General features: G+C 38.9%; 1 protein-coding gene across 1 annotated transcript in view; it reads left to right on the forward strand.

Moving 5' to 3' along the window:
* The window catches only part of LOC118818061 (protein unc-13 homolog C-like), a 284,943-nt gene extending 263,856 nt beyond the window's left edge, over window positions 1-21,087 (forward strand). Inside the window, exons 29-31 of the mRNA XM_036585171.1 lie at window positions 10,071-10,163; window positions 13,136-13,295; window positions 19,457-21,087. Of these exons, the coding sequence (XP_036441064.1) occupies window positions 10,071-10,163; window positions 13,136-13,295; window positions 19,457-19,742 (539 nt within the window). The 3' untranslated portion in view covers window positions 19,743-21,087. The remainder of the gene's footprint in view (window positions 1-10,070; window positions 10,164-13,135; window positions 13,296-19,456) is intronic.
* Window positions 21,088-21,407: the final 320 nt, after the last annotated feature.

Consider the following 21,407-nt stretch of genomic DNA (forward strand, 5'->3'; position numbering starts at 1 on the left):
CGTGTTTTCTTTCTGTTGAAGCCAGCAGTGGACACTCAGAGAGGTCAACGGCAAGGAGGATGCATCCAAACCTTTAAGTTTCTGCATATCGATTCTGCATTGGATAAAAACTTCAGCTAAATTACAACAGTTAATTCTTTTAGTCAAATTTTGGACCACTGGTCAGTTGACACATTTATTATTTCTCAGTGTGTAAACACAGTGCTGCTCATATCAAGGCATGTTTTTCTGTGGGGGTAATTTTATGCAATTTTTGGGCTGCATAAGATAACAGGGCCTGTGGCTGCCTGCCAGAGCTGAGCTTTCTGATACATCAGGACTTGGGATTGAATACACTCGAGTTTACGTTTGTCCGTGATGGTTTCAAATCAGCAGAAGGTCACACCTCTCTAACTTTTCACCATTATAATTGCAAATGCCTGCACAGCATACAAACACAGGGGTCTCTTGCAAACAAGCAGCAGTCGAAAAAGCTGTTATGTTTCTCCATTATTGGAGAATAGTGCCCACACAGCAGATACATTGGTGTGTGTGTGTGTCTGGTTGTGTTCAGTATGGGACAGCATCGATCAGGATCAATACAAATATAGTGGAGATTGTTCAATTCTAAAGGAGGACGCTTGACCAAGTGTCCTTTCAGGTCTTAAACCACCAAAAAGTTTCAGTATGTGCTTTTAGAGGAATGGTTTGGAAAAAAAGACTTCTACACAATTTTCCAGTTACCCTCAGTGAAGACAGTTGAGCACTGGAGCTACTAGACTGTTGTAGCTAATGAACAAGTCAGTAGTCACCCAAATCTTTTCCTTAAGCACACGCCCAAAACTTCTCTCCTCTCACTCAAACTGCATCCAGGTCTTCATTTAAGGTCACTCGGACATGTCGATGTGGTTTAGGGCAAAATTCAAACAAAACTTAACAGTGTAGCTGAACGCTGTGATCATCCCCCCACAGAATCCAACTCCCCTTCATGTGTACACACGCCACACAGGCCTATGTGGGCTAAATTACATTCAAAATTTTGTTGCAATTTACAAACATGTATTCACTTTGAATTTTGTATTTCTTGTTGTCTAAAGCACTGCCCGCTGTGTTTAGCTGTTTTATTTTTTAGCTTACAATACATCATATTGTGTTCTGAACCACAGTGACAAGTCTGTACGACCTTAATGAAGACATGGATGTGCTTTGAGCGGGTTGGGAGAGGTTTTGCGGATGTATGGATGGAAAACATGTGGGTGACTCTTGTTTTCTAGTGTTTGTTAGCAGTGTTAGCCTGTTAGCTCCAGTGCTGCACTAAAGAAGCATAGTTTGGACACCACACAAGCCTCAGCTGATCAACTACATCTGAGGTCAGTGGAAAGTTGTGCACATTTGGTTTTTCATCAAACTACTTTTTTAACAATAGTTGCATAAATTCATGTTTCTTTCCTTTTTCTTCTCTCTCTCTCCTTTTAAACTGAACTGACCACAGGATTTAGAAAACTTTTTCTGTCTCTCTTTTGACCCACTTTAGATTCACAAAACTCACCTTCATTCTCTCTCTCTCACACTCCCTCTCTCTCTCTCTCTCTCTCTCTCTCTCTCTCTCTCTCTCTGTGTCTCTCTCCGTAGCTATAAGCTGTTTGTTTTCAGTACATGTAAAAAGGTACGGCAGTTCCTTGACCATTCTGCTCAAAGGGACACACTTAGCTGCAGGACTTTGTAGTTGGCTGCAGACAAGCTGGACGGACGCGGTGATGTCCGGCCTGCGGGTCTTCGAGTACCCAGTCAGGCAGAACGCTGCTCGTTTGTGGAAGGCTTCAGCAGAGGCTAAAGATACAAGCAGCTCTGGTCAGGCGGACGAATCCCAAGTGCCAAATCAGTCTTTCTCAGCAACTTAGCTGCTGCGCCAGCTCGGGGGGCTTTTATGCTGGGCCGATTTCACAATCAGATCAAGCCTTTCATAGCCATGAGGGCTTTATGGTTTTTAACTGTGTCGTTCTACAGTTCCTTCTGTGGTTCTAGCATTCACTCACTCTGATTGTAGAGTTTTCACTGTGGATCGAAAATTCTCACTGACTGTAGAATTCGCATTGAAGTTCTAGAATTCTCAATGTGATAGTAGAATTCTCACTGTTGTTCTTAAAATGCTAACTGTGCTAATAGAATTTTCATTGTGGTAGTAGAGTTCTCACCTTGGTTCTAGAATTTTCTTTTTGGTACTAAAAAGTAACAAATTGGTATTAGAATTCTAATAGTAACTGTAGAGTACTCACTATCATTCTAGAATCCTCACTATGATTGTAGAGTTCTCACCATGATTCTAAATTTTCTCTGGCATTGTCAGTGTTGTTCTAGAATGTTAACTGGTTCTAGAATTCTCACTGTTGTTCTGGAGTTCTCAGTTACTGTAGAATTCTCACTGTGGTTCTAGAATGCTAACTGTGGTTCTAGTATTCACACTTTTGTTTTTGTATGACACTTTATACAGCAGCCATTGTCCTAAAGCAGCTTTCCATAAAAAGGATGCAGCCCCCTAATATGCCTTGCAAAGGGAGACAGTGGCAAGAACATTTCCCTAAAAGCATGAGGGAGAACCACAGAGAGGAACCAAGACTCAAAAAGAGAAATTCCCCAAGAACATGAGGGAGAACCACAGCAAGGAACCAAGACTCAAAAGGAGAAATTGCCCAAGAACATGAGGGAGAACCACAGAGAGGAACCAAGACTCAAAAGGAGAAATTCCCCAAGAACATGAGGGAGAACCACAGAGAGGAACCAAGACTCAAAAGGAGAAACACTGAGGGGTACAAGGAATGTTTAAAAGGCTGTGCAGTGTGATTTCTGTGCTGTGTCTCTAATTCAGTTCTCTAACACACCTGATTCATCTGATGAAGAGCCTGTAATTAGCTGATGAGCTGAATTAGAGCACAAGAAGCACAACAGTTGTTTCCAGAGGACTGGAGTTGGCAAACACTGCGCTGACGAAGTGATGAAGCTGGGCTTTTCTCTTGCACACATTCAGAATGAAGTCCTCTGGGTCAAAAAGTGTCTTTTCTATCATTTTTTTCTGATATACTTTTATGATTTGCCAAATTCTATAAGAATTATCAAAGGGGAGGGGCTTTTAAAAAGCTGCTAATATTAGCACAACATCCGGCTGATCTTTACTGTAAGCTGTAGTTAGTAGGACAGCCAAATAAACTCCATTCATAAAAGACATGCAAATCAGGAAACAGCATCCAAACCTGTAAACTGAGCATCATCAGTGAGTAAACCGAGTGAGAATAGTTTTGTCTTGTTGGATCAAATTTGAATCAGAGTATAGTATAATAAAGAAAGATGTTTACATATAGGCTTAACTAGCATTATGCTTGCCGCTTTAGACAGCATGCAGGAAGCTTGCTTATGCAAAGTACAAACAACTGGGGAACATTTTTTTAGGATATTTATGTCATATCCTTGAATATGTGCTTCAAAGGGAGGAACTTCCTAAGAGTGTGAGGAGGAATCACTGAAAGGAACCAAAGTTTAAAAGGAGAAAGTCTCTGAGAGCATAGGGAAGAACCACTGAGAGGAACCAAAACTCTAAAGGAGAAACTCACTAAGAACATGATAAAGAACCACTGAGAGGAACCAAGACCCAACAGTAGGAACTCCCTAAGAGCATGAGAACAAACCACTAAGAGGAATCAAGACTCAAAAGGAGAAACTCCCTAAGAGCATTAGAGAACCAATGAGAGGAAACAAGGCTCAAAAGAGGGATCTCCCTAAAAGCATGAGGAAGAACCAGTGAGGGAAACCAAGACTCAAAAGGAGGAACTCTATAAAAACATGGCGAAAAATGACTAAAAGGAGCCAAACTCCAAAGAAGGAACTCCCTAAGAACATGATAAAGAACTACTGAGAGGAACCAAGAGTTAAACGGAGGAACTCCCTAAGAGCGTGAGGAAGAACCACTGAGAGGAACCAAGACCCAACAGTAGGAACTCCCTAAGAGCATGAGGAAGAACCACTGAGAGAAAAAACCCTGAAAGGAACCAAGACTCAGAAGTGTAACCCCTCTTCCTCCGGTCAGGATAGTGCCCGTTTTAAACGTGGTGGTGTGCCCGTATTCATTAACAGCTATAAATGGTCACGGCCATGTGCTTCTGTCCTAATGCTGAGTCTCAGTCTGTGCTGTCATACTTCCTCCATGCATCGATCAACCTGAGTATTCATTCAGTCGGGTCAGGAGGTGAATTAACTTAGACACTTGAGTTAACTCCACCTTGATTGATCCATAACGTCAGCCGGATCACTCAATATTTATTCATTTAAGTGGCATGTTCCCAGCCTTCCGCCAGATTCTGAGTCAGCAGGCGGTTCTCGCTGTTTCCTGCAATGCCTGAAGGACAAGAGCAATCACACAAAAGGACACATTTCCTCACCGCTTACCTTGACGTCTGCATTCTGCATCTGAGAAAGCACCTGGCTGCCAACTCTCATTTGACTCCTGTGACATTTTTTCCCTCCGTTCTGTCTGGATGTGGCGTAGGACGAAAGGGTAATGTCCAAACAAACAGCGACGGATGTCATCCAGGAAGCCAATAAATTACAGTTATGGAATTCTGAAAGGAGAGCAGGATAGGCCATGGTGATTGGAAATGGTTTGAGGAAAAAAATCCTGAAGGTCTTTTTAAATGTCCCATGACAGCCACTATTGATTCCTCCCGGAGAGTGAAATGCTGGCCTGTGCTTTTGTTTTTATAGTCACTCCAAAACAACCCTACAGTTTTACGTAGTGTTTCTCAAATGAACTCTGACAACTCTTTGCTTACTTTTATGTTCCCTCCTTTAGTGGATGCTAAACAGTGTACAGGTGCCATTTACAGGGAGAAGCCCTGCTTCCTGGGTTTCTTGGTCAAATCCCATTTGAAGTAGCCACACTTCTTATATCCTCTACCTTGTACCTCCACTCACTGTCCATTTTATTAGAAAAACCCTGTGAAGATTCTTAGGAGGTTGGGACGAGTGAGGACAGCGGGAGCAGGGTGTGGAGACACAGAGTTTCCTTTTATTCTGAGCACAAAACCAAAACCACTCAGCTTTTCTGCCATCATAAAAAATTACAGAGCGATGGTAGAAGGTCTACAGGAGGGCTACTACAAACTGTGCGGCAACAGATGGTGTAAAATCTCTAACTATACATCAGTAACGTGGAACTACAAGAGAGGGGTTTCTAATTAAATGCACGGTCAGTGTAAATTGCCTGAAAGGTCAGCGTGTCTTTACGAGCTCTATAACAGAGCCGGTTTATGAGGAGCCTAGCCACTTCCTATTTCCACTGTTATATAAAAAACAGGACTGCAAAACAGCAGAGGGCACCCGCGAGCGAGTCGTCAAGTGATTAAAAAAATAGTTTTTAATCACTTGTCCAGAACTTTCCTTTAATTTTAGAAAGTAGAAGGATGTATTTCACTAAAAAAGCAAAGAAAACTCACCTGTATGTTTCCTTTTTTCTGCAGCAAACAGGTTTTCAGCAGCAGGCTGCTAACATTACTGCTACTAAGTGCTGATTGGTTAGCGTTACAGCTACTGAGTGCTGATTGGTTGGCGAGCAGAGCAGCTCATTGGCTGTTCATGCTCACTGATGTCATTGACGTATATGAGGCGCTGTTTTAAACTCCTGTAACTCCTTAAAATGTTTTATGCTGTTCTCTGTTCAGGATATTAATGCATTCTTTTAACTATGATTTTGCTCACATGCTCCATATTAACCTATTCATTTTGGACTTACTCTGGAGTGCCCTCTAGTGTTTGAGAAACCCAGAAGACATTACGAAGGGGTAGTTCTCCTCTCTACAAGTTCTCTGCTCTATAATATACAACAGTAAATTATCGCTAAGTTAGCCACTTTCTGCAGGCCCCCTTGTGGTCATCCTGCCCGCTGACTGGAACTTGACCCGGATATTGTTAATTAACGTAATCAAATAAAATATTTGTCCTTGTAACTCTGTTATCAAATGGACTAGGATCGTTGTGAATTTGCATTGAGCTGCTAGCGAGCAATGAGTGGGGCAAGGTGCTGTGAAAAACAATTGACACCTCTCCACAAAGACGGCTGTGGCGAGATAAAACAGACAACTGCTGCTTCCTTCATATCAATCCTGCACAACTGACACAACAAACACACAGCTTTTAAACACAAAACACTTTAATAAAGCTTATAAAACTACAAAGACAACAATAGTTTACAAAATCCGTAGTTTGTCTGAAGACTCTCCAAAACCGGCAGAAATTGCATTTTATGGCTGCTGTGAAAAAAGTTAAACAGAGTACAGCCTCACCATTTAACTAGAACTTGATGCTGCAATCACAGTGAATTGCCTCAATAGGTTAAGGTTTAGATCACAACAGAGCCGTCTTAGATATTCTCCCTTCTCTGTTAAATTTCATGCAGTGTTTGAAATGCAGTTGACAGTTTGCATCATTTGCTTTGTCTGAAGTCTCAGTCGTAATTCAGCATAAAAATGCTCCAGCCTTGTGCTGATTGCAGTGCTGCTCAGAGTTTATTTCCCCTGGTTCACAGCTTAATTTATGTGCGTCTTTATTTTTCTTCCCCTTCCCGCATTTGATTGTCATCTTCATAAATCCTCCTGTTCTTTTGTGATCGGCTATAATAAGTGCGGCTTGTTTGGGTAATTATGGATCGGGCAGAATATAAACAAGCTCGCCTGTCCCGGCAGAGCAGCAGGGTACTTTAGTATTTTCTTTCTACATATGAGAGCGTGTGCGATGTTCCTGTTCCATCTAGCCAAGGAATCTTGTATATTTTGCTCAGTGAGGCTCCGGGTACCTTTTACTGAACAAGAATTGAAGGACTGTTCAGAATGTCAATGTGCTCACCTTTTCTACCTATTTTTAATACCTTGTTGCACATTCATGTATTTCCCCAGAGAATTTGCACACCAAATACCACATTTCACATCTACAGACATCCTCTCACTGTGTTAAATTCAGTTAATATAACCCTATTGAGCTTTTTATCTGTTCCAAGCCTTTATCCTCTTTAATTCATTAAAATCTGCCTCTAAGAGTAGTGAGAGAGCATGCACGTCCACATTGGTCAGTAAAATATATCAGCATGTGTATTTAGAGCTTTCAGTGCACAACTGTGTTTGCTATCACTTTATAAAAGCACCTCCATGCTCTGCAATAGTTTCTGAGCGAGCATGCAAAAACACTCTGTTCATATCACTATAGAAGTGCTTATTGTTTTGTTTAATCATGTTAACTATAAAATGCCACTGAAGTGTGAAGTATATTCCTGATCATGCATTTTCTTGCTCAGAGTGATAGTTTACATTTGCTTCATCATAGGGAAATTGCGAGTTTGATCCCCAGTGATGCCACAGCCATCCATGTTTGGGAGTCTACGAGATTACTGAACAATGTAGTGAGCAGTTGGTATGGCGTAGTGGGTAACACTGCTGCCCTGCACATGCCAGACTAGGGTTTGATTCACCACTTGGGTAAAATCAACATCATGGGGTTGCAACCCAGCTGTTAAGAAGAGCCATTTTGTTCTTTGAACCAAAATCAAACCACCTTGGGAGCCACAAGATTTTATGTCCATTTATTGAAGTAATGTTTTACCATATTGGCTGAAAATATGTCTTTATATGTGCTAGCTAATGTCCTAGTATAGACTAAAAAATACAATAGAAACAAAAACGTTTGCTGTACTTTAAGCTTTAGCTCTGCTATAGCTGCTTTTCTCGCTTCTCCAGCAGGACACTTTTTTGCAAAAGTAAACTAGCTCTGTGTAAAATGTTTCTCAATGTTCAACCTTTTACAAAGCTGAAGTCAGCTTCTCATTCGCCAGCTTCTTGTTCGAATTTTCTCATGCCACCTTAAAAGCCGCCTGAGGTGCCAGAATGCAACTGCTGCACCATTTAAGGTGGAACGTGAAAATTCAAACAAGAAGCTGGCGAAAGAGAAGCTGTCTTCAGCTTCGGGACCGTTCATTCAAGTCCATTCATCTCCAAATTATCAATGTTATCTGGAGATGCATGTTGCCGACCCCTGTCCTATACCAGTGATTTCTCTGTAATGTGATTAAGCTGTAAGTCGCTCTGGATAAAAGAATACATAAATGTAGTGATGCATAAGCTTCCATTACTTATTAGCTACATTAGCCTTGCAGTTCCAGTATAAACTAAAGAAGCAAACATCAGATACCAAACATGTCTTGGCTGATTGACCATATTTGATGTAAGAGGGAAGTTGTGAATCTGATGTTTTGCTGAACTCATTATGTACCAAACTTATTCCCCGGGGCATCTCGAGCAGTGACATCCTTTAGGCCCTCGTAACACACCGGCCATATTTATTGGTTATTTGAGATGTTTTCATCCACCGCTCACTTTGAGCAGCCTCGGTGCTTGAAGCCTTCAGCTCATTCTGAGTGGTTGTTGACCTGCCGATAGCCTCTGATTAACCTCCTGCTTGCTCGATGACCCTGATCTAGACAGGGTCTGAGAGGAATCACATCCCTTCCACTTCATAGTAACTGCTTTAACAGCTTGGTAAAGGACCATCAAAACACTTTTAACCCTTAGAAGTCTAGAGCTGTTGCCGTTTTGCTGTACATTCAATTCGCATAATTATTTTAACAGAAATACACTATAATTAATCGCATAGTCTGAATTTAAATTACGTTTACATTTGATTTACATTCTGCATCTACAGGTTTGATTGTGCACATCCAGTTTTTCATCAAATCACAATGAAATATCTTTTACTTACAAACCTAAATGGGGTATGGATAGAAAGTTTGTAATCCACATTTTCCACAGAGTTTCTCCAGTTGTTTCTATGAGCTACAGGTCAGAAATAATTCATAAAACACTGCAGCATGCTTTTGTATTTTACTGCTATAAGCATGACTTCTAAAGGTGTCTATTAAGGTCTGACAGCTTTTGCATTCCTTTGCGTTTCACATGATCGTATCGTTTTTGACAGTAACATCTTGTATTCACCCCAAAGTGCATCTCATCTAAATAAATGTTTCTTTACACTAGAATAGCAGATATTAGTCCAGCCTCAATAAACGCTCTTATAAACTAGAACAAGAGATATTAGAACATAAACATCCTCAATAAACGCTCCCATACGCTAGAACAGGATATAATAGTCAATGTCAACCTTAATAAACACTCTTATACACTAGAGTAGGAGATATTAGTTCATAAACAACTTAAATAAACACTCATATACACTAGAATAGAAGATATTAGTCCATAAATGACCTGAATAAACACTCATATACACTAGAATAGAAGATATTACATTAGATTAGGTTAGGTTAGATTACATTAGATTACATTAGATTAGGTTAGATTAGATTAGATTAGATTAAGTGACCCTTATTAGTCCCACAGCAGGGAAATTTCACCTCCACATGTAACCCATCCGTGCAGTGGAACACCACATACACACTAGTGAACACACACACTAGGGGGCAGTGAGCACAGCTGCAGAATAGGATAACTAACTAAGAAATATACTGAATGTTGTTTTTATTGATGTTACCATGGGGTAACTGGTGTTTGCTCTTGGTACACCTGCTTTGGGTCAATAGTTGACATGTTTTTAGATTTGATATATTGAGGATACATTTTTTCCTTTTATATCTCAGTCCAGGTCAGTCCTCAGGGTGTGCTTTATTTGATAAATAAAGGTTGTGTTGTATGGATGTGGATCCAGGTCAGTCCTTGCTATATGTTTTCTTTAATGAGGTCATACAGGTCACATCCTTCTGAATTGTAGACCTCAGAGTTTGTTGTTTATTTAAGATGCATTTTAGATGTGGCTGCTCTCAGGGTGGAATATTACAAAACTACTGCAAAGAATTATTAAGCCCAGTGATTCTCTTTTCGAACTCGTTTAGCTTGGTAAGCCATTCATTCAGCCTTGTAGTGGGGTGTGAAGTCCCAGGATGATGAGTGCACAGTGAGATGTTTATCAGTTTTCTGTCGTTTTTCTCTGATCTTTGGTCATTGCGTGGTTGTTTGAGTCATTTATCAGATTTCTGTGTGCGGTGGCAGGTCAGTCGACGGCCAGCTCGGTGGGGGAGCTGCAGATGCAGGTGGATCTCATCTCTCACCCAGGCACCGGCGAACACAAAGTCAGCGTGAAGGGTAAGCCCAAAAACACAAAACACAAATGCAAGGATACACAGATCATCATTGTCAAAACTCATATCATTAAAAAAAATGAATTAAAGAAATGCCAGCAACATTTTGGAAATTCTGGATTTGTTATGACAGTAATGATATACGCAGTCGGTTATTTTATATCTATCTTCTCAAAAATGTCTCCTGACAAATGAATAACTTGTACATAATAGTTGTTTTGACTGGAAATTAAATAAATAAAGGTCTCTGACTTTAGAACAGTGTTGTAGTCACACACAAGTAGGCCTGGGCAACAAAACAATAACGATACATATCAAAATCAAACATTTTTTATATTGATTGTTCACATTTCTCAACAGCACAAACCAGTGGGACAATTAGCAGAGTTAGTTATACATTCATTCATCTTCTAAGCTGCTTATCGTTCTGGGTCGTGGGGGAGCTGGAGCCTATTCCAGCGTTCATTGGGCAGAAGGCAGGATACACCCTGGTCGGGTCGCCAGTTCATCACAGGGCAGACACACAGACATACACACTCACATCTAGGGTCAATTTAAGTGTCTCCAGATGGCCTAACTGCATGGGTTTAAACTGTGGGAGGAAACCGGAGCACCCGGAGAAAATCCACATAGACATGGGGAGAACATGCCAACTCCACACAGAAGAGACCCTGGTCGCCTGGCCGGGGTATCGAACCCAGGCCCGTCTTCCTGTGAGAGCTCTCCACAGTGCACAGCACTCCACAATTTACTAACAAACCCTTCAGCTTCACCAACAATCTTTGTCTCTAAAAGAAGAGTTACTTCAAGCCAAATCACAGTGCATCCTTATTAGATTCCCTAACTGAGTTCATTTCACTGATGTTTTATGATTTAGAAGTGGTCGTTAGAGTTATTATTTTATTACAGAGATAATGACACAAGCGCTATTTAAACTTCCTTTACGCCGTGTCGTTATGTGAACTCCTCTGTTAAGCAGCACCGCCTCCAGATGAGCTTCAATAAAACTACATTGCTTTGGAAACCCACGCAGGGAAGTGAATGAGTCAAGTTTCAGCTTCAAAAACCAGCTTAATGCTCAGAGTTTATTTATGACACCCGGACTCAGGACATTACACTGATACCACCAGCTGTTCTACAGGATTTTGGCCCATTAAGCTCAAAGAACACAGAATTGAAATGGACACAGGCTGAAATATTATGGAAATTTGGGTTGGGGCTTCGAAGATAGCTGTCTGATACCGTCTGGTGTCAACTGCTTGGATTGTAATAATGTATTATCTGTGCACTGGTGCAGTCATCATATGCTATATGGCCACAAAGTGTAAGAGCAAAAAGTTTAAAAAGCGTTTGAAGGACCAGTAGTACATCATATTTAGTAAGTTTGTTTTTTTGCTTTTTAAGGATGCTAAGCTAACCGTAGTGCATTTGTTAAAGCAGTATGGGAAGTGTGGTGATATTTTTACCGTTTGCTACTGAATTTAAACCTCAGACTTGTCAGTGTGTGAACACTGCTGCAAAGTTTACGTCATCGATGTCTTAAATTCTCTCTAAACTGATAGCTTTACAGGAAAAGAGAGCTGGAGTCTAGTTCCAACCACAATTTGCTTCACTTGCTCCAGCTAATCAGCCTCTTCCCAAGTCCCTGATTGGCTAGATAAGATGTATTAGAGTTATGTAAGGGGCGGAGCAGCTTACTGGATACAGGTGGGAACTAAACTACAGGATGGCAGCTCTCCAGGACCAGGATTGGAGACCACTGCTCTATAGTATACATCATAATTAGTACATATTTGATGACTGTCTACATATTGTGCTTGAACAAAATATTTATAAAGCAATGCTTGAATTATTGTTAACAACTTATGCCAGTAATCACAGCATGACAAGATTTTGTAAATGACATTGTATTAACATAAGGACCCCTAAAGTAAAGCATTTGAAGATTTTGATGCTCTCAAACATAAGTGAGCAATTTCATTTATATTTTCCTATATGCATGAATACACACATCCCCATACAAAACGTCTGCTTACATAGAAGAAGAAATTCTCTTGGTAAAATATTATTCCTGTGTAAAAAGACGTTCTCTGTCTGTATTTCTACTAGAGTACATTAAGTGCACAGTGACTTGCTTTTCAGTGTACTAAAGTGAAAGTTAAAGTACTCTGAGTTGTTATAGATGTTATTTTGTTAAACAGTTTCTGTTAAGGAGGCCTGTGTGACTAAAGACATCACAGAGTTATGTGTTCATGTCTGCAGCCACATGAAAGTTCTGTTATGTGAGAATGATTTAATAGCAGTGTTATAAACTAAACAAGTGTCTGTCACTTTAGTTTAAAGCCCCTTATATCAATGCAGTGGCGTTTACTTCATAAAGCATCATGTTCTAGTATGAATACAGTCATAAGCAGTTTATAAATATTCAATATATGTTGCATGTGTTATGAATGAAGTGGCATTTCCTTCATAAAGCATCATGTTCTAGTATGAATACTGTCATAAGCAAATTATAAATATTCAATATATGTTGCATGTGTTATGAAGCCTTTATGTAGGCAGTCTTCAAATAAACTGTTACACTTTAATGTATATTAATGGAACAAGATTTTATTACAAGTAGATTTAGACTATTTCTATTGGTCCATCAATCATAAAAATGTTCACACAATGTAAAGACAAGCTGCTGTTTACAGATGGTGTAAAAATAATATTGACAGCTACAAAATAAATGACAAAATAACAAAATAAAAGATGTGTGCATGTTTCTGCATCCCTTCAATCCTCTGCTTTTACAAACCAAAAAAATAATTAAATAATGCATAAACAAAATGTAATTTTATAAATAAGGAAGGCTTTTTTTATAGAGGTATTTCTACTACAAGTCTCAGATAAGCTTCACTCTGAGCTACACTTTCTTGTCTGTATTAAATGACTCACCCAACTCATTTCCTGTGTCCATCCCTCCGTTTGCAGTGGTGGGCGTGAACAACATCAACTGGCAGACGAACGCCATGTTCCGGCCTTTTGTGGAGGTCAACGCTGTCGGACCACACCTCAGCGACAAGAAACGCAAATTCAGCACCAAAACCAAGAACAACAACTGGTCACCCAAATACAATGAAACATTCCAGTAGTGAGTAGCTCATTTCTTCCTCTGTTATCATGTTAATTTTAGGGATGAATTTGCTATTTGAATTTGTAAGGCATTATTTTCGGAAAAACAAAACATTAAACAGGGCCTTTGTAGGTGGCACATGCCTTGGAATTTACACTGAGGCAGCCAATCGGAAGTTATTACATCTGTAACCTCAGCTAACATTACTAGCCTAGGCACATCAGAGTTTACTTAACCTCGTAGTTTTTAGCTCAGAAGCAGAAGAGTTAGTTATCTGACAGCAAACAAGATAAATTCACAAAATAATGGTAAATAAAGTTAAATCTATACAAATAGTGAGAAAAGCTTGTGTTTGATGCTTAGCCTTATTTTTTTCCATGCACTTACCCTTTAAATGATAAAGATTCTGACTTAGTTATAATAAATTACTATAAATCATAGATGTCTTTAATGCTACAGTGTAGTAGCAGTAATGCATTTTTCTCTCTCCGTGGGGAAATTACTTTCCAGTGACTCACTTTGGTGTAATATTGAACAGGGATAAACAATAACCGTATAAACACCTCAGCACTGTATAATATGAAGACATATTTATAAATGTCATATTCTTATTAACTATATTTATTAAAAAAAATAACCTTTTAAAGGGTCTGTATGTGGATCCACACTTCAGTTCCCCACTGTCATAACTGCAGAACATACTCATTAGTTTCTAAACGTTCAGAGTAGATAGTTGCTGAGACTATATGATAAATCATTCTTTTATCGTTATAAGTTTCAGTGATAAACATAAGAGAACAGATAAAAACATAGATCAAATTACCTCATAAAACACTAGAAAGACATCACTACATTGACAGCACAAACCGTTAGAAGCCTAACGAGTGTGCTAGGCTTGATCCCTGATCGCATGGAGGACGAGGTACTTAACCATTAGGCTAAACAGCCAATTCCAAAACACACAGCACAGCTTAAATACTACTCCATCCTGAGCTACACAAGTAAAGCAGGTAGTTCTTCAAGGGCTCTTCACTAAAGAAAACGGTTCTATATAGGACCTCGAACATTCAAAGAATGCTTTTCCATGATTAAAGGGTTCTTCGCATTGTGAATGGTTCTTTAGGTTGATGGAGAATGTGTTGTATATGGTTTTTGAAAAAAGGGTTCTATATAGCACCAAGAAGTGTTTTTTCTACTGTAACAATGTGAATATTTATTTATTCTTGTATGTCTATATAAAAATAAATGTATATATTTATGCTTTTGTAACCTTTGAGGTGATGCTGACTGTTTCTCAGCCAATCAGTGCACAAAAAATATGTTAGCAGTTCTGATTTACGCAGCTGTTGGTATTTTGTTTCTTTTTATTTTGCACAATAGTGAACGGTACTTCTGTAATTTTGTATTTTGCTATTTGCTTAGAGGAGAGGTCAGTCAGAGGTGCACTATTTTAATATTAATTTATCACTTCTAATATCGTCATCATGATATCAGACAGAATTATTTATGTGCATATCATACAGCCCTAATACATACCATTTCATAGTGGATTCGGAATAAGTCATAGTAAATACTGAATAATTGACAGTAGATACATAATATTTCATATTAGTTACTGAATAATTTATATAATTTAGTATTATAATTTAGTATAAGCACTTAATTACTTGTGTAGAATAATTAGAATCATTTTCTTCAGTGTATTTTAGTGCGGCTGCAGTGATTTCTCTGTTTTTTAAGACTGAATGAAACACTCTCACAGCATGTCCCATTGAGATCTTAACTTGAGGAGGCGGAGTATCAATATTTCAGAATATTTGTATAGATCCATTTGCATACAATTGCCCACTTGCTGCTCTGAGGCTCTCATTTTTAATAGGGAACTTAACTACACTGTAAAGCTGCTGTGCGCTCCTCCGTTACTGCCCTTCGTTTGTTTAGCTCACCACACTGAAGTTTATGACCAAACCCCAAATTAATTAAGCTGGGGGAAGTCTTTGGAGAAACTGTCAGCAGGGTGCATTTGGCAGGCACAGTGCGCACTGTTACAGAATACTCTACTGAAGCAAAGGAGCACAGAGCCTGACTAACCCTTATCACCAGCAGTAACAAAAGCACACTGTAAGTTGAATTATTTCCCACTTGTAGCTCACTGAACCAGTGGAGAAACTGTGTGGAAAGTGCAGATTCTAAACTTTCAGTCAAGACCACTTCTGTGTTTCTAAGCGGGAGATATTATGATTTGAATTTGGTGAAAAAGCGTGTGTAGTCACGTTTTGCAGAAAAAAAGAAAATTCTTAATGTTTTTGCCACACTTTTGACATTTTTGACGTCAAAAACCCTCAAGTGCACATTCAAACCTGTCAATAGATTATATAAACTGACCGCTTTTCATTTATTTTCCAGTCAAAACAGCCATTTAGTACAAGTTTGTTCACTTGTACAGGAGATATTTGTGAGGAGATGAGAAATATGCATAAAGTCAAAAGTTAAAAAAACAGGAGTTTCTGTAATTGGGGTTCAAAAACTGATCGAAAACTATAGAGAAAATGAGACTCCTAATAACCACCTGGAAGACCTTGTAGACCCCAACACTGCCCCCATCAGATAAACAGCACTTAAAGCTTTCATCTCTGAGAGAGAGGAGAAAATCAAGCTGCTTCAGATCTGAAAACATCCACAGGTGTTTCTGTCCATCCTTCCACTGTGAGAAGACGACTCAGCGCTGTGGGTCTGAAAGGATGTGTAGCTGATCAAGAAGAACCTCACAGAGAAAAGGAGACGGACACATCAAACAAAGAAGCTGAACGATGGACTGACCACCCCAGAGTCCAGATCTCAACACCACTGAATGTGTTTGATTACTTCAGAAAATGATAAACTTTGGAGGTGTGTCTGCAGATTCTTTGATAAACTGAAAGTGAGTCTCTTGAAAAGATTGGAAGCTGGAATAAAGGTGAAGAGTGGACACTGAAAAAAAAGATATTATATTTAGTTGATGAGAATTCGATGTAATTTTGTGTTAAATATGTTTTCTGCTTTTTTCCTGACACAAATGAATACAATGTACCTTAAGGCTGTTTTCACTGGAAGATAAATGTGAAGGGTGCTCTCTGGCTTTTGCATAGTGCTATTATTCAGAATGTAATTAGATAAGTAATTAAAAAGGTTTTAATTATTGCAGTTTCTCACAAAATGTGATTATATTCCTATGATTTAAGATTATTTATAAAAATGCAGTGCATTCACAAATGTGCCTGAAGAAACTGTATAAAATAGTAGAAGATAAATATCAATAAATAATAAACTTTTTAAAATAATTTTTTGAATGTATTCAGAGAATTGTATTTTAAAAATGAAGGCAAATTAACACTTTATTGAGTGTTATTATAATTGATTCTAACATTCCAGAATGGATGCAGTTGAATTTCCAGATCAATTCATTACACTGTATGACTTCACTCACAGTAATGAAGTATTTGATTTGTTAATTACATTTCAGTAGTTTAGTAAAATGACAAAGATAAATCTAGAGCTGTATTCAAAGTGTGTCCTCATGTGCTCCCAGTGTTGGAGTGGACAGCTGCTTATACACAGTGAGAGCGCTCCTGGGTGAAGCCCCTGAAATCGATGTCTACAGCGTCTGCATGCCGAGTCACCTGAGATGGTTTCGTTTCAAGCTGAAGAGGCAATTAAAGAGCACAAGCTTAATTAAGAAAAGCCTTTATTGAGCAGCCTCGTCTGTAGAAAGCCCCCGCGTCCCGCGTTTCAATAGGGGCGTTCAGGCCAAAGACTGACTGAGTTATTTCACTGAATCACGTCTGCCACGATAAAAGCAGCTCAGGACCGCCAGACATTGAAGCTCTCATGAAGAAAATGGCACAGTATCAAGAACTAAAAGCCATTTGAAATAAAGGGCAGTTAAGCTTAATAAGAAATGTGAACGTTGTATTGTCGGATGCCATATAAGCCCCTCAGGCTCTGTTACTGAGTCTGTGAGTGCCCCTCTGTGAGTGGTAATGCTAACTCTTATGCACTGGAGAACTCAAGAGGGCAATAATAATATGGTAACCAGTCATAAATGAAAAAGAGCTCTAATGTCATCTTTAGGAATAAGAAGCAAACAAACACCCTTTTGGATTCCTGACAGTTTTCATTTACATCAAAGAGGATTGAAATGCCTTCTTGCTGATTTGGGCCTTGAGGAATCATATTGCACCGTAACGAAAAACTAGACAATCCATTGTGAGTGGAGGAGCTTAAACCCATCCCAATAAAAGTCGAAATAGAGACTCAAAATAAAAGTAGAACAGCAAAAAACACTTAAATATCAGGTCCAGAAACTCCTCCAGTATCAAGTTCCCTTTAGCAGTGGTCCTCAAGCCAGTCCACATTTTTGTTCGATCCATATGCATTGTGAGTTGGGATTGATCAGAAATGTGGACTATCTGGGGGTTCCTGAGGACCAGCTTGAGAGCCATTACTTTATAGAACTACAGTGGAACTACAGTGGACATTCAGTGTCTGCTCTGCTCTTCTGGCCTGATGGATCTTAGGTAAAGAATTCAAAGTAGAGCATCAAACAGAAAACTGATTATCAACTTTTCTTATGTTTTACTGCAGGAACATCCAGCATTTGATGGGCTCAGGATCAGATTTGGTCTGAGATCATCTGAAGCAGATGAACAAGCCAAAGATTTAAATGGAAAGAATTATAAAAATCACTTATATAGGAAACCAGCACAATGATGTTAAAACAGTATAGTGGTCTCCAGGACTGCACTGCAAAAAAACAGTATTGTGTCAAATATAATGATCTTAATTCTAACTGATATATCTACTGTTTCTTATTTTGCGATGATTGTGCACTTATTATAAGTTTAGAACTTTTTTGCCTGTTTCAAGTTATTTTATTAAGTAAAATGATCTCACTGTACTAATAAAATTACTTAAAACAAGTAAAAAATGTTGGAAATAAGTTAAATAATCTTAAATTATGCTTACAACAATGTTAACAGGAGAAACATTGGATAAATTGACTAAATTTAATATAATTTTACTTGACAAGATACTGTTTTTTGCAGTGTAGCTACTGGTTGAACTTAGTTCTAATTTGTTTTCTACCTGCTTGAGACCATCTGGACCCATCATAATTACTGCAGTTAACAATTTAATATTATAATTACTGCAATCAATTGATTTAACAGTCTTTGTGTCACACTAAAGCATTAATTTGGCTAATTAATTTCCTTGCTTACTAGTTAGTTTTACTTATTGGCTGTCAGAAAACAGTGTACTGCACTGTTCTGTGCTCACAATTTCATAAAGTGTCTACTTTTACGCAGAATCTTCTGTAGAACCTTACAACGTTTATATATTTTCTTCCCTGAGTGTGGAAATATGAGCAAAAACGTTTGGCTAGCAAAAATGCTAATAGTGCTAGTGTTAGCTTCCGAACTAACTTTTCCCAACTTAGCACTCTTTTTTTAGAGTAATAATTCTAAAAATAGCAATCAACACATCAAAGGGTCCCACTATTGTTCTTGTAACAATAGTAGAACGCTTTTTGGTGCTATACAGAACCATTTTCAAAAAGGGTTCTATAGAAAACCATCTACAACACATTCTCCGACAATTTGAAGAACCTTTCATGATGTAAAAAAAAACCCTTTAATCATGTAATCATGCAAAGAGTTCGAGTGTTCATGTTTCTATGTAGAACTGTTTCCTAAAGAACCCTTGAAGAACCATCTTTTTTAAGAGTGTACAGTGACAAGCTTGTTAGAATAAAAGAACCTTTTTAGGCACTATATAGAACCCTTTTCAAAAATGGTTCTTTGAGTGTTCATGGTTTTCTGTAGAACTGTTTCCTAATAAAATGCTTGAACCGTCTCTTTAAGAGTGTGCGATGCCAGGCTTTTTAACAATAGAAGAATCATTTTTGGTGCTATATAGAACCTTTTAAAAAAGGTTTTATATAGAACTATCCACAGCACGTTCTCCGTCAATCTGAAGAACCATTTCACCGTGCAAAGAACCACTTATTCATGTAGCACGTTCTTTGACTGTTCATGGTTCTATATAGAACCATTTCTTTACTAAAGAACCCATGAAGGAGCCCTCTTTTTTTAAGTGTGTAGTGTTTTAGAGTTAACGAGCGCTCCCTCTTTCCTCCTCAGCATCCTGAGTAACGAACACGGGCCGGAGGCCTACGAGCTGCACGTGTCGGTGAAGGACTACTGTTTCGCCCGCGAGGACCGAATCATCGGCATGACCGTGCTCCAGCTCCGAGAACTGACCGACAAGGTCAGCCTGAACGCCTCGTACCCTCTCGTCCGCAGCGTCACCATGGACGAAACGGGCCTGACCATCTTGAGAATACTCTCACAAAGGACCAATGACGAGGTGGCCAAGGAGTTCGTACGCCTCAAATCAGACACGCGGTCGGCCGAGGAGGTGTCGTAAGAAAAAAGAAAAAAAGAGCAAAAAGAGAAGAGCAAAAAAAAAGCGAGAAGGGAACCAAATCAGAGAGGATATCCCAACAGCGCAAGAGCGTCGTGTTGTTTGTTTCTGTGCATGTGCGTAAAACATCTGTTGGAATGTTCATTTTAAAACTAAAACGTACGTACTAAAAGTGTTTACCTACTGTATGCTCACTATTAAGTAATATATTCTACAGTTACGTTAAGGAGACATTGAATACTTTTTTGTATGACGATTAGTCTTTTTGAACAGGTATTTGTTCAGATAAAGTGCCAAACCCAACGAGAAAAAAAGAACGATTAAAACGAAATCATAACAATTATTGGTGAACTTGGTGATCTTTTAAATTTGCTCGACTCTTTTGTCCTTGTGTGGATGTGTGTATGTGTGTGTCATTCTCTCTAAGTGTGTAGCATTTATTTCTCTTTTTTTTGTTTGTTGTTTCGTTTGCTGACTTGTTCTTTTCGTTCTTTTCATCCTGCTTTTCCTTCTCTCTCTCTCTCTCTCTCTCCGTCTCCGACAGCGCCGCTGGTTGTGCATGTTGCTTTATTTCGTTCTCAATCATGTCTCTCCCATGTATTCTCACTAAAGTGGTCCTGGAGCCTCGGGCCCCTCGACCTCTCAGACTCTTTGTATTTTGTGCCGACTTTAAAACGAGACCATGTTTTTTTAAACGGCGATGACTGCTATGTAACTCTTCATAGGTGTTTGTAATTTTATAGCCATTGACGACAATGAGGACCGCCTTCAGTGCTAACCAGAGCAGGCAGGATGGGGTGGAGCGTTTTGTTTTTCTTCATTTCGTTTCGGGCTTTTTTCCGTTCGGTTTTGATCATAGGCTTCCAGCCTTTCAGAATTATCACTGTGAACATGCGCTTCGAAAGGCAATCTCACACATTTCATTGCCGTGAGTCTGACATTGTCTTTTCATTTTCTCAGATAACTTTTGTTTCTGACAAACTGCCAAAGTTATATTTAAAGAAAAAAAATGTTTGTACAAAAGCAATTCATCACCTGTATAAAAAAATAAGTATATGCTGTGTACATGTGCGATATTGATTTTTTCTTTCTTTTAGGCGATGCTATGTCTGATTGTCAACGGGGTGATTCTGAAATGTTTATTTGGGAATTATTTCTGTGGAGCTGTTTAATCGGACGTGGAAGTTGTAAATGTTGGTTTATATTTGAGTCATTTCAACCTCCATTATTTGGTTTATTTTTCTTTACAAAGGAAAGAGTTTAACATTTGGTAATTATGCAACATTCCTATGTATTGCACTGATGGCGAACTGTATGTCATGTAAATATATTTAGTGAGAAATTGTAACTCCCTGTCTCGTTCATTAAGCTTTTTCAGCAAGCAACACACACAACAAAGTCACTGTGATGTTTTAGTAAAGAAATGGGGAGGGGAACAAAATCTAATTTACCCAGTTTTCCACTCACCCCAGATGTAGTCAGTCATTTGAGACATATTTAGTGCCTAAATCGAATAGAATACAAGTCAATAGTCACCCAAATCTTTCCTGTAAATACATCCACAGAATGTCTCTTAACCTGCTCTTACCACACTCAGGTCTTCATTAAGGCCCTGACTTCTCAATGAGCTGTAGGACACATTATGACCCATATTTTGGTTTTCAAAAA

Source organism: Colossoma macropomum, unplaced genomic scaffold (assembly GCF_904425465.1).
Source record: "Colossoma macropomum unplaced genomic scaffold, Colossoma_macropomum, whole genome shotgun sequence".
NCBI classification, from domain to species: Eukaryota; Metazoa; Chordata; class Actinopteri; order Characiformes; family Serrasalmidae; genus Colossoma; species Colossoma macropomum.